Here is a 14324-nt window from a genome sequence, read left to right as displayed (position 1 = left end):
CAAAAAAAAAACTTCCAACGTCCCTCTGTTCTGGTTCTAGTGTTGGTGAGCAGAGCTGATTTGCTTCAACATCACCTCTGAATACGACAGTACACCTCTTCTTTCACTTTATGTTTTAAGTGATGCATTAAGTTTGATAAGCAGTCAAAGGTTATTGTTTAAACAGTTTAATTTATTGAAAACCTCAAATGGATTGTATAATTACGAATGTGAATACAATATTATGTGATTATTATTGAAATTGAAGAAGGGGGAGCACCATCTCTCAGTTTCAACATATCTTCGATAAAGGGTCCAGGCCTTATAATCTGCATTATGAACTAGTTTGCCTGAGACATCTTGAAAATGATGTCTTGCTTGATTTATCTTGCCAGACAATTAACTTCAAAAGTGGATGTACCATTTGCCAGTTAAGATTAAATAAGCACTCCTCAAAATTCCACTACCAGGTCTCTTTGGCTCTGGTCTTGGGCTTATTCTCACCTTCTTTTTGGTTTCCTGTAAATATAAAATGGAATAATTACCTCTGCTTTTACACAGTTCCAATGAGAGGTATCTCACACCCTGTATCAGCAGACTACTGACTGCCTTCATAGCTGTACTCTAGCTAGTCCTCCATAGACTGATGTTTACAGCCACCTCTGGACTCATAGACTCAGAAAATGATAGAAGAGAAAGAACAGCATATGCTTAGTTCTCCCTTCAAGCCAGCAGCTGAGAATGGCCAGACAGTGGTATTATTGCTGTCAATTTTCTCCAAGCTATTAGTACAATCTCAGTAATGTGTCAAGACTCTAATAATTGACTGTCCCCTGTATCACACATACACTGAGTGGGGATTCATATATTAGGCCACTCAGTGAATTTACGTGAGACATTCCCTCTTGTAGCTGCATGGAAACATTTTAGCCCAGACTGAAAAGCTATCATTTACTGAAGTGGTGCTTTCTAGTATAATTGTTGTGTCTCTGTACATCGCATAACAATAAACTATAAGAGCCTGAGCTGAAAGAATCAAACAAGATTTTCCACTTCCGCCAAACCTACCCCACATCTAATAGCTGTAAGACCATCACAGCCCCACTACATCTTAATAAATGTATTAACGTCTTCAATTATTCTAACTCGATTACAGCTCAACTTCCTCTCAATGCTGGCAAAGGAAATAGAGCACAAATGTACTGGACTCCGGCACCAAGTCCCTGTGTTCCAGACTCTGAGCGAGACACAAGTTAGTCGCACTGTGGCTAAGACCGTCTGTTGTGTTGGACTGTGTGTATACATTACTCCGGTTTCAACCCAGAGGGCGAGGACTGAGCAAGGACTGTCAACACTGTCATGGTATTGGTGAGACCGTGCACGGCCTAAACAGGGTGAGTCAGGGCGTCAGGAGGTATAGGGTGGTTGGGGGGAGGGGGGGCACTCTGGAGGCTTGGATGTGGCAGTCTGTAAGCAGGCCTTGCCGTGGCAGATGGGTCCCTCCGGTATCCTGCAGGGTGTTGTGCCACCCTACGGGAAGCCACCAGCTCCAGACGAGGAGCGAGACTCACGCTCCAGCTGTCTGTGGTTGTGCCACCTGCGTCTACAAGCCATGTAGTGGGCACCCACTCTTCCCCCTATACAGCACCCACTCTGCCCCTGGCACTCCCAACGGCCCCCTCCCTCACCTACTGAGGTAAAGTATCCTCCTGTACTTCTGATGTCTACAAGACAGGGAGAGGGAATGACCTTTCCTCACGCTGGTGGCCTAAAAACTCATCACAAATCATACTGATTGTGATTAATCAAGCAACTATCTTATTATATTACTATAAATATATTTATTGCACTATAATTAGAACACAATGGTGCTTGATTGAAACATTAATACTTTACAAGTGTTTACTTTTGAATAAAATACAGACAAAATATTAAGAAGGTCTTTTTTTTGACTCTGTGGGGTCGAAAAACATGAAGTTCCACCTATCTGAAGAACACATGGACTTATTAAACAATAGTATCAGCCAGTAGGCCTATAGGTTAATGATGCTCTCATCCTTTGATTCCAATTTAAAGGAAATTAGTGGACTTATGCATGTGTTTGATATACTTGCTGTATGAAACATAGAAGTCCATCATATTCATGATAAACCACAATCTTCAGCCTGGTATAGTGACAAACATTATGCCTGTAAGCTTATAGCACCATCTAGAGGTTTCTTGTGTGCAATATCTGTTAGTGGAGGACTACATTTTGTGTTTCCATGTTCGATGGCTGAACTATGGAGGAAGCTTTTCCATACAGAACATTTTCACTTGTTGTGGTTGACTGCAATTCTGCTCAAGACTGTGCTGAAAATTCTAACAAAGAATTAGAGAATATAGGCCTACATTTTAGGAGGATACTGTTTAAATAGCCTACAAATATATGTATAATAGCCTATAGGAATATTATAGTGTTAATTTATTAGATAAGAAATACCATTAGTACCATAAAATTTGTATGATGAGGTCACTATAAAGTCACTATTGAGTACCACAGACTCACTGTGAGCTCCTATTATAAGAATATTATGGTGATTTTTCGGAAGGGAAAGCATTGTTTTGGTTGTTCGTAACCCAAATTTCCCAAGACAGATTACTACAGCCAGTGGCAAATACCTTTTAGTAAAGCAAATGAGGTGAAATCAGAGCAGACTGGCCGGTTTGAATCATGAATTTACAATCTCGTCTCCAGGCCCAGGGGTATTTGCGATCCATTGTGCTGTGGGTGGGATTTCACTCACGAAGAGCTGACACGGAGTTGAGAAACAGTCAGGAAACTAGTTTGGTGCCATAATTTGGATTCGCTGTCATGGAATCGCGCAAGAAATATCACCTTTCTCCTTCATTTTTATGCTGTATTGTCGTGTTTTGTATTCACTGGCAGTCGTCTTTAGCGGGAGGTAAGTCATTTGGAAATAAACCTTCGTTCTAGGCTTTCTACTGTAGACCATGTTGTTGCACAGTAGTTAGTAAAACACATTTGCAGTTCAGCTCAGCGTTGTGTAGGCCTGTATCAACAGCGTTATCTGCGGACTTTGCTTGCATGTGAATTTTGTTTTAAATGCAGAGTTTAAGCTGATAAGTGCAAGTCACTAAATTTTACATTCAGTTAGGCTTCAACTCGTGATTAGCCCTCTTTCCTGTATCTATGGGCAATGTTTGACATAGTGGTACATGGCAACATTACTTTACAAGTAGAACACACACTGTTCAGGATTAGGTGCATTAGCTGTGGGTTTGCCTGTGTTGCGTAAAAGCAAAAAACACATAGGGAGGTCAAACATCCGTGTCTACTCCTATGCAGAGTGGGCGGCTTGCAGGACTGCCTTCTAGGGTTTTGTCTCAGGGCGTCAGTTCAATAAACCCTGAGGTTGAGGTAAAGCAAAGTCCTGCATGTAATTATCATTTGCCAACAAAACATTGAAATCCGCATATATCGACTAAACTCTGGGGAGCAAATGCAGCAATGATGTCTAACAAGATACCATGATAACTGTGCTAAATTCTTAGGTGTAGGTACCTAAAGTATGTCCTAAAGTAAGTATGTCAAGGACCACGTCTTTCCATAGCCAACTGATGCCCATATTTTGCCTCATGATTTTCCTCAGATTGCCCTGCAGATGGACGCACCTGGGTGCCCTTCGGACAGAGATGCTACCACTTTGTCCATGGGGAGGAAAACAAAATCAAAAGCTATACCTTTGATAAAGCAAAAACCCTCTGCCAAGGCTTTGGTACCTGACTCATTGTATTTTGAAGTATTTTAACAGAGAGAAAACTCATTTTGAAATGGGCTATAATCTCAATACATGTTTTGATTCTGTGGCAATACGTTGTTATGTTTTTTCTAGAACTTGTGACCATCCAGAGTGCAGAGGAGAATGACTTCATCATTAACTATAGCCCAGAGGTGTGGAAAGGCAACGTCAGCGTGTGGCTGGGCATGTATTTTGACACAGACAGTAAGTGCCATGTGACTAGAAGATTGTGGAAAGATACAAAGATAGATTTAATACTTCATACAGGCTAAAATGTGATTCTCAATAAAAGAGTACAAAAGGGAAAAAACAGACATTTTTTATTACATTTTGTAGGGGGTCATGAGATTAGTTGTAGCTAACATTCAGATGTTTATAAAAATCATCATCCTGTCTCAAAGTCCATTAAGTCCCATGTGTGTGCCTTATTCCTCTTGTTGTATTCTGCAGGTAATTGTGTACTGTGTGACACTGTGTTAACAGTGATCACTTGTCTCTTTGGTTAGACTTGGAGTCAGTTCCTCTTTGGAACTCCATAACATCAGGAAATCCTGTTTTTATGAAGCTCTTCATAGGAGGCAGAATGGGAAACTAAAACACACGAAAGAAGCAGCCACTCAAAACCAAATTCTACTTTGATGTGTAGATCTTGAGGGGGAAAGGGTGGACACCAATGATCTTCTTTGAAGAAAGGTTATTTTGTCTACAAGCACCACAGTTTTTTGCAGTCTTTGAGAAAGCAGTGGGAAGAACAAAGTCAAGGCAAAAGGGACACACAATAATTCCACCATTACCATGGTTCACTGGTGCTAACTGGGCTAGGGGTCAGTGTTGTGGCCACATGTGGTGTTTCATGCTGTAGTAGTGATTGGTGTATCTTGTCAGGTGATGACATGAAGTGGTTTGGTGAGGAAGCTGTGAGCTTCACAAACTGGGAGGACAGCTCCGGCCCGTCTGACCTCGCGCCCATGGATACATGTGTGACCATGAACAGCAAAACAGCAAAGTGGGAGAATGTCAGCTGTCTGGATGCTCTAGAGAACGGAGTGATCTGTGAAACTGCTCAGAGTAAGGCCTTGTCCTTCACTTCATGATTTGTGTGTTTGTGAGTGTGTGTTTTGTATGCAACTGATAAATATTTACAGCGAAATGTCTTTTTTGTAGAACAGACCTGTTGATATGCTGCATTATCTCTCTTAAACAGTTTCATAAAATGACTGATGTGTGTGAGTGTTTATAAAGGATGTGAATTCATGTGGTTATGATTGTTTTGTACCGTGCTTCACTTACATAATGTTTGTTTTTCAGAGGCAGCGGAGGAAGGCAAGCGGAGTGAGTAGACCTCTGAGCTTTTGTTTGCAGTGTTTTTTACTTATTCCTCTGTGAGCTTGTGTATGTAATGGTGACCTTCCTCGCATTGTTATTTTGTCCTTCTCAGAACCGAGTGCAGTGCTGTCTGCCCTAGTCATACTGAGTGTGGTAGCTATCATGGGAATTTCAGCAGTCATTTGGTTCCTGCACCAGAGGCACAGTTTTGGCTCCACTATCTTCACGGCATTTGAGTACCACCCTCCGTTCCGAGCGCCGGGTGCAGACCAGTCCTGCCTGGTGGAGGCCGAGGAGACTGACAGCATGCCATAGGAGGCCCTTCTCTCTATCCCACAATAGGGAGCAGCAAGTCTTCCTCAATGGCTATGTTTACATGCAAGGAGAAGTCCATTCTTACCCCAGTTACGCAAGCGGTTTTGGGTTAACACATGTAAATGTCATAACTAACCGGATAAATTCATAATTTGATTATGGAATCTGATGCCTGGCTTACTCTGACATTAGATGGGTGACTGTGGCATGTAAACATCTTACTGCTTTGACTTTTGCGTTTCGCCATCTGCACAAACTCACCTCACTCAAACTCACCAGCATCATCAGTAAATTTCTGGGGCGAGTGTATTTCCAGCAGCAACTATTGTGTGTTCTTGCCATCCGTGATTCGTTATAGTAAAAAGGATGATTGCCTGTAACATCAGGTTATTTGTCAGGAGCGTACAGATTACTATTATTACGATCATCATTTCTTACCCACTCATTAGAAATAATTTACTATTGCGCGGTGAAAGAGGGAGGGATTAGCTGGCGAGCCAACCTTTCATGCTTTTTTGTGGGTGGAATATTCTGTTGAACAGTATTCATGGAAACAGGAACTCAATCGCATAGCCTGTTTACTCCATGCATGTAAATGTAGCCATTGAGGTGGGGTTGCATTGTCCAAAAAAGCTGATTTTTCTAGGTAGAATGGCCTGTTGATATGGAAAGCCATCCTAGACTAATACTGCTACAGAGACCTGTCCTGACCAATTCCCCTGCACTCTGTCCTGTCTGAATAGGCTTCCGCGGTTGGGTCAGTACGCTTTTCACCAACTTTATCTGAACAATTATGAATGTTTTCTATTTTGAGTAGGTGTGAGACTAACAAAATGTGTTTTCAACTGTTAAACCGTAAAGCCAGCATTTCTTAAAATATAGCCTCAATGGAAAACTGTCCTGTTTCTTTCCAGCATATTTTCTAGATGGTGGTCATGATTAGGATCAATCAAGGATGCCCTTTCGCATATACAAATTAGTTTGTTTTTGAAGTGTTTAAAGGACATAGTAATAATGTAAGTATTATCTCTCATGAAATACAATTTTAACAATGACACTGCAGTAATATTTATCATTTAGGAGAGTGATTATTGGGATTTTTCTATTGGAAATAAAAAAAAATGTTGACATTGAAGATAATGGAGACATGGCTAACTGATGGGTGTATTGCAGAATGATGAGGAGTGACTTTATTCCATTGTGTGAAATGTCCCTCTTATTACTGTTACATGTTTTCAACAGCATGAAAGCATTTTTTATAGTCATTGTGCAATATCTGAGATTCATTTGGCTGGATCTGAGCCCTTGTTTGCGTGTTTTTCATAATAAAGTGTGTTTGATCGTAATAAGGGCCTGTCTTCACATGTATTGAATTGATCTGAATCAGGAGGCGTTACTAACCTGGGTGACCCAAAGGCTAGTCATTGGATATCTGTGCTGAGAGAAAGATGTCACCTCTCAGCCTTGTGTTTCATCATGAATTCACGAAGTAAAGAAAAAGGAATGACTCCATCAGTTTCTTCTCTCCCTTCCATGTGATCTTTATAGAATATTACTGCTAAATATATATCTGTCAATGCATAACTGAATAGAAAAAGATGAATTGGGACACCAAAACTGAGGATAGAGTAATTAGTCCTGAAAGGATATTTAAATCGCTGTCATCTGAAGGAATGAAAAGTGTCATTCAATCCAAATGTCCACCTGGACTGGCTTCTTGTTACGGGTCAAGATGAAACGGGGCAGAAGGTAGGAAGCAGCTGGAGATTTTTTTTTATATATGCACATTTTTCAATCGTAGAAATCCAGGGAAACCCCTCTGAAATCTTGGCTGCAGATGGCTCTTTTTGATGAAAATTGTAATAACACCCCAGAGTATTGCTGTACTTTTTTGAGATGTTTTTAGAAATGGGACATTATGTATTGCCATTTCAGTTTGTTAGTCAATATTGAACTGTCAAATGCATTTGCGCACCTAAGAATCATTAATGTAGGCACATTAATAGAACCGTGAATAATTTATGTTTCAAGCATGCCTGGTAATTCATAGATTTGGCCACTAGATGGGACAGTGGAACACATTTCTGTCTTGAGTATCTGGGTTCTTCACTTGGCAGGAAATCATTTTTGAAAAATAGATGAAGTCCAGAAACATGGAAGATAATCAGTTTAATGCAGCTTTGTGAATGATTTGTTAAAACATTAGGACAGCCCAATAATCTAAAAGGAGCAACATTTCAAGTAGCGATTTAGTTTAAGAATAATTTCTGTTAGAATGCACCTCTTTAATCATTTGGAGAAACAAAGTCCAAAGGTAACAAATCCCTTTCAACATGAAAACAAGGAAAGGCAAATACTAATGTCAGCTGAAATAATTAAAGATCCATTGAACTTTAAGAAAGCTTATTTTATCATCAAAGTAAAGGTTGATCTTCCTCAATGCTAAAGGAAGACATCTAGTGCTGTGCTGGCCAATAGTTAACAGATGTGATGATGTAAGATGAAGGTCCAGAGAGCAGGAGGTATGGATCTACAGGAGAGGGCCAGTGGATGCAGAGAGGGGGATGGGATTAGGACTGGTGTCATGGACAAAGAAACGCCAGCAACCAGGTGGACTCTGGGAAACAGATCATCTAACTGATGAACTAGATACCATAGATATCCAGGAGTTGATGTGTAGTTTGGATTTTTTTTTAATCTTGGATCGCCGCCTCATCTTCAAGTTATTGTTAAAATTTTCCTCTTACTTTTTCCAAGGGCTTAAGGCATTAGAATATAACAATACCACTTGAAATAAGTCTTGCTTAAGCAGAGCTCAGAAATGGCTTACTTGCCTGGATTTCAGCAGATGTGCAATTACAGAGGAATGCTTTGTGACATATCTACTTGTTAAACTCAACTTCACCAGTTTTCCCAAGACCCAAGAGGCTGATTCACCCTCTTTGCTTTGGACAAGGCAGCCATGAATATGCAACAAAGCATAATTTATTAGTTAGGAATACAATAGCAGCTTGCTGTGAAAGCGCTCGTCTGTGAATGGGACCTTGAATGATGCATTTAGAATGCTTAGTGAGTGATTTTAAAAGTTCCTTTCTTCCCTCCGGAGCCTATAAGGCCCGCCTGAATATGAGCTGCTCATAGGCTACACAAAGATTTGTCTTTTGTTGTAATACTACAGACAAGCATTTAGCTCCTACATCACTAGTAACAGACATGAAAAACTGGAATTTACAACATTTTGTTATGCTCTGGTTCAGTAATGAGAAAAAAAAATAATGGATTGCCATGCAAGGGAAGGTTTTCTTCAATTTAAATTTGTTTTCCTGCACAGAGGTAATTATCATAATTAATTGTAGCATTAATATAGGTGGGAAAAGCCTCATTTGAGGTTTTTGTAAATAATGGGATTTACTTAACTCTAATTTATAATGACCTTTTGTGGCAGAGCCATTAATTTTTCAAAACAGATCTCGGCTTAAGTAGTTTATCAACTATTTCTTTTACTTCAGCAAAATGATCTTGCTGTGTTACTGGAAGGTGTATAGTTTATAATCACAGACGGGTTGTTGTCTTATCATTATGGCTGTAATGGCCTATTTTTGCTCAAATAATAGCAAATTAATGTTATTCACACGTCTGCCATGCTACTGCCTGGAGGAGGAAGGGGTCTGCACTGACCTGAAATGACTAATTAAAATGGACAGTGATGTGCATGAATATAAGATATGACATACATACATATGTGACAGTTGGAATGAAAATGAGAGCCATGGTGGATCACACAACATCAGTTCATCAAGCCTGTGAATTACTGTGTTGTGTGTGGACAAAAGATGTAGCTCACTAAACAAATATGCCAACAAGCACCTCAGGCCCAAGTCTGGGAATTGCTCATAGACTAGATCATGTCTAGAACCAGTGTATTACATTGAGGCCTAGTGTGAGTCAGCATGCTCTTTCAGTAGTGTTTGTTACTACAATAGGAACAGTAGATCTGCCCAGTGACTGTTGTCCAACTGTAAGGCAATGCTGTCATCTAAACCAACATTTTCTTGGTATTCTGGTTTCACCACCATCCCATGTTTCCTTTAACTTGCAGTTTCATTAGATATCAATTCTTTCTGTTCTTGCTCATCCTCCATTCACCGTTCCTGCCTTTTCAGGGATAGGTGTCCGTAGACAGAAGTGTGGAGCATCTGTTTCTCATGTTCTGGAAGTCTCATGTTTCTCCCCAATTCACTGTCCTGGAACATGCTCCAATTAACAGAGGAAAAACAAAGGCCACCATTTAGATGGCTGCTCCCTGAATGTCCATTCTAAATATAGTCTATTTTGAGCCAAGACCCCTCTCTGTACAGTGGTATGAAACCCTTCCTCAAAAATAGAATGATTTGGATGACTAGCCATGGTACAGTAATTTCTACCCTTCCCCTATACCATCTACAGTACAAAACTTGATTATATTTTGTGCGTGTAAAATGAATGCTTAAACCTGACTTTTTCTCAGTGGTAATGTTGAGAGTGCCAAATCTTTATAGTTTAGTGCAAAGTAAATGCAAAAAAACATGTAATTGCATTGTTGGATTCTATTAAATTGTCAGAGCCGACATCATTAAGCAATCTTTCACAGGTGGATCTGCACTCAAGTAATGTGCTTACCTTATTTTTTAATCCTTCCTTATGTTTTATCATTGTACTTGTTGGTAATCCTGATTTAGCATGGCAAAAACACTATTGTAATTGTATAATTTGACTTGTCTTCATTATCTCGATAAATACGAGTGAAATTTAAAAGGCAAACAAGGCCACGTTTGGAGATACATTCAATGTTAGTGTGATTTGGAATACAATCTTACATATGTTTCCATATTTGACAACACACATGAAATGGCATGCATGACTAAAATATGTTTTTATCTGTTGTAATTGGTCAGAGTTAGAGCCTGCAGCTGGATGAAATCTGCATGTGCCACACACACATAAACACCCACACCCACACCCACCCACACACACACACACACTCATACAGATACAAAAACTTTAGGGATGCATTTACCCTGTTTTTTTGTTTTGTTTTGTTTTTTTTAACTTGGAGACAATGTGCCATTTTCTAAATCAAATGCATGTGCAATGCTGGGAGGCTCCTGTTTTAATGGGATCAGAGCATTGTGTGCTGAGATGATTAAAATCTGTATTCTTTAAATGTGTCAGGCAAAAAAAATCAATGGTGGCGAGCCCAACTCCTATGCCTTATGGGTATCCTGAGCTTTCTGTAGACTGAAAGAAAAATAATAATTAAAACAAAATCACCATCTTCATTTGTTTTCCATCTGTCTCCTGAGAGATCATCTTTGCTGTGTCTTTGGTATCTCATTATACTTTCTAATCAAGACTCTTTAAAAATCCCTTTAAAGGGGACAGGCTGTTTGCCCTTCCCCCAGCATGCTGCTTGCACTGCAGCCATTCGACTGCCACTTATTATGTTACAAATGACCAAGGTAAGGCTGACATTTTGATTGTATGTGGAAAGCCCTAGCCATGAAAGGCTTTTATAGTGATGCAACTCTGATCTCTTTCATTACTCACTCTCCCTAATGAAGATTCTCCAATACAATTAAAAACCCAGGTATCCCATGGCTGGGGTGACAAAATCATCAAATAATTTTTTCCTCTCCCACCATGCCTGTTCATCCAGGCGGGTGTGCGTTTCACCCAGTCCAGCCAGTAGCTCCTCTGACTGCAGTGTCTGAATTGACCCAGAATAAAGGGGGAGAAAAATCAATGAACACAAGGGATGGTGAACAAGCAAATAAAACTGTTTTAAATTACAAATGCTGAATAAGGATTTTTACCCCCACATCTTTAATTCAAGAGTGTCTTTGTGTCTTAATTACTGTATCCAATTACCTCGACTTCATGTACAATTTGCTTTGGCAAAAGGTGCAGTCCTTTGAATTAAAACCCATTCTGTCCCCTGAACACTGAAACAGCTGCTGTTTCTATCTCTTTAGTAAGAATTATACTGCATCTTTTAAAAGACAACAGGGAGCGAGAGGAATAATTACATGTGGCACTTTGTTAGTCTATCCAGAAATAAAAGTAGCTGCTGAAATGCCATTATCTTCTTTGATTCTCACATTAATCCTAACCTCCAAGAAAAAAAAAATTGATTAACTTTTTCCCACTCTACAGGATTTGACTCATTACAGAGTTATTCTTATTTTGTGGATATCTATATGCTGGATCTACATCAGTGATACATTCTTTCACAGTGTTACAGTGTTTCCAGGATACTGTGTTGTGGATGTTTGTTGTTGGATGTAATAAGATGCACCCCTTGTCTAAACCCAGACTGGGTCACAAGGTCTCGGCTTAGCCTGTTGCTGATTGTCTGCTTGCTTGGTCCTAAAAAAAAAAAAAAAAATAAAAAATAGGCGCAGATGGCAGTCCTCGCCCAAACGGAGTCAGTTTATTGGATGAAGGAGAGGTCTTGATTAGCCTACTAATATGACTAGAGGCATATACAGTTTAAAAAAAGACACATTAATAGCCAATTGAAAGTTTCTGTATCACATCTAGCGCAGCCCCTGATCCCCATTACTCCTAGTTCCCATCCAAGCATAAGCAAAGAGAGCATCTATTCCCTTTGTCATTCAGTGCTATTCAGTTCTACTTGCAGAAATTAGACATACCTATTTGCTGTACTACTAAACTGTAGCTTATCCTATCATGTCACTGTCATAGCCAGCTATTGTGCCTACCCTCTTTGTTCATCATTTACATAACAAGCAGTGCGAGTAAAATTCGTATAAGCTGCAAGTCTATAAAAATGTTCTCAGCCCTATTTCGAAAGTGAATAGAAGTACCAATAATAATTATTCTAGTTCATTACTGACTTATCAAATTAGGCTATCTATTAAGGGGTTCTAACCCAAGCCCAAAAAAAATGTAGCATCTTACAAATAGTCTATAAATTTGGCGGGATAGAAAACTGTGGTTTGAATCTAAATCATACCAGCGATGTAGTGGAAGGTAAACCCACCTAAAACTCAGTTTACCTGCCTTTGTGAAATTGTTTACACACCTCTGTAAACTCATGTAGCCTCCATATTCACGATATAAATTCATAGTAGCAAGCAATATCATGCTGGTGTAAGTTACACGATAGGTTAAACCATGTATGCAATTATATCATTGGTTTTATGTATTTATTTTTTAATTGGTGGTTGTTCTCCTTTTTGGTGGTCACCAGCTGGAGCTTATTTCCCCACTGGTTTGAGATCAGTTCCCCCCACTGATCATGACTCTAACTTTGTGCACTTGCTGACAGGTTCAATATCCTGCAGTTTTGAGAACAAAAGTTTGCATTGTAGAAGCCTTCAGCTGACGTCACTTGTCTTGAGTTGCTTGGAGTGAAGCTGAGGAGAGTCTCTTCAATCTGCTGTTAGAGACCAACTGGCTACACACTCAGTCACACTCTCACCCCGACTCAATTACGGACCAATTCTCTCTTCATCGCCTGCCACCGTACTCAAACAGCGCAAAATTGGGAAGTAAATGAACACTGTTGTTTTTCGTTTTATACTCTAGAGGAATACGCCGATTGCCGACGACAAGGTGAGTTTTATTGCCCGTGTTTTGCCATGGGAAGTTTGCTAGCTATGATCCATAACGTCCAGTTTTGTCATTTCACTGATTCTGTCAATTGGCTAACAGCTAAGCTAACGTTAGTTTGCTAGCCAGTAGCCGTAGCATCCTTTCGACACTTGCCACATTGTAACGTTATCTGTTCCTTGACTTTAGCACGGTGGTACAAACAAAAGTCAGTAGTTTAACACGTTTACAAATGCTGCCGTTGTACACTTTCTAAAATAAATTTAACAAGTAACTTAGCCATGTTAATACGGTAACTTAGTGACAAGACAAGAGTGTTCTATCACTGGAGTTAAGCAACTAACGTTAGACACCGGTACTTGGAGCCAGGCAGTGCTGTTCGTTCATTCTTTTCATTACCTTGCAGCACGGATCTTGGCTTTGTAGCCAGCTGTTCCACTTTGCGGATCCACCGGTCATTGAGAAACGTTAGTGAATATGTGTTACAAACCATACCTAACTAAATAAGTAAGTTCGCTAGTCCAAATATAAAGTCTTTAAGCTCACAGAACGCTTCTTACAGATATAGCCTGTCAAATCAAAAGTAGTGTCTGGCTGCCTGTGCAATGCCCTGGAGTGCTATGGTCTTTAAACCTCGGTTGATAACATGAAATAATGCAATAAATTAATGTAATAGTCTAGGTCTCTTAATGCTTTTTTAGCTTCTTCAACTTGGCATTAAAAGGTTTGTTGGTATATCATGGTATCAAACGGGCAGTCCGCCGGTCGAGGCTCCCCCTCTCTTCTCTTTTTTGCTGCTTCCTCATAAAGGAGAGCGCAGCTAATGCTGCAGCTGCGGTCTGGGTTGAAATTTACCCTTTGTGTTTATGACAATATCCTCCATTTTTCTGCTTTCCTATAGCTTAACAACAAGCCATTCGCCATCTTGGGGTATTTAAATTACTACCGTCTATCTATACGGTGCTTTATGTCAAAGTTATGAAACTTTCAAGCGGGGAAAATTAGAAAGATATGACCTTGCTTTTTATTGAGTTGAAATTGTGAACAAATGTCTTACTTTACCTGTCATACTGTTGAAGCTTTCATTACACAGATGTGATAGGTTGGGGCATTTTTGGGTGTTTGATTTAAGCTCATGAGATTTCAAAACTAATTTGATTGGGCATGTTATAAAATCGCAAAACCCACGACTACTTTTTATCTCAGTATGATGAAATGTCAGAGTTTGCCTAGCCATTGAAATACATTTTTTAAACCCTGTAGACTCCTGTCAAAACCTGTGGGACA

The 14324-nt window shown here is 39.8% G+C and overlaps 2 protein-coding genes across 6 annotated transcripts in view; both read left to right on the top strand.

Moving 5' to 3' along the window:
* Positions 1 to 2670: 2670 nt before the first annotated feature.
* On the top strand, positions 2671 to 6926 carry cd302 (CD302 molecule). The gene is made up of 6 exons (XM_071523052.1): positions 2671 to 2924; positions 3633 to 3758; positions 3876 to 3986; positions 4668 to 4850; positions 5091 to 5114; positions 5221 to 6926. Exons 1-6 carry the CDS (start codon positions 2834 to 2836, stop codon positions 5421 to 5423), a joined length of 738 nt encoding a protein of 245 aa, XP_071379153.1. The 5' UTR covers positions 2671 to 2833; the 3' UTR covers positions 5424 to 6926.
* Positions 6927 to 12961: 6035 nt separating this feature from the next.
* Positions 12962 to 14324, top strand: part of LOC139647187 (bromodomain adjacent to zinc finger domain protein 2B-like) — a 59525-nt gene continuing 58162 nt past the window's right edge. For all 5 annotated transcript variants that reach the window (XM_071523044.1, XM_071523043.1, XM_071523045.1 and 2 more), the window contains exon 1: positions 12962 to 13040. The gene's annotated coding sequence lies outside the window, so the exon portion shown is untranslated. The remainder of the gene's footprint in view (positions 13041 to 14324) is intronic.

The sequence above is a fragment of the Centroberyx affinis genome, unplaced genomic scaffold (assembly GCF_046629955.1).
Source record: "Centroberyx affinis isolate AG114_WGS23_722 - 3 ecotype Tasmania unplaced genomic scaffold, CSIRO-AGI_Caff_v1 ptg001058l_1, whole genome shotgun sequence".
NCBI lineage: Eukaryota > Metazoa > Chordata > Actinopteri > Beryciformes > Berycidae > Centroberyx > Centroberyx affinis.
Note: the sequence above shows the minus strand (reverse complement) of the source record. Positions and strands in the feature narration are given on the sequence as shown.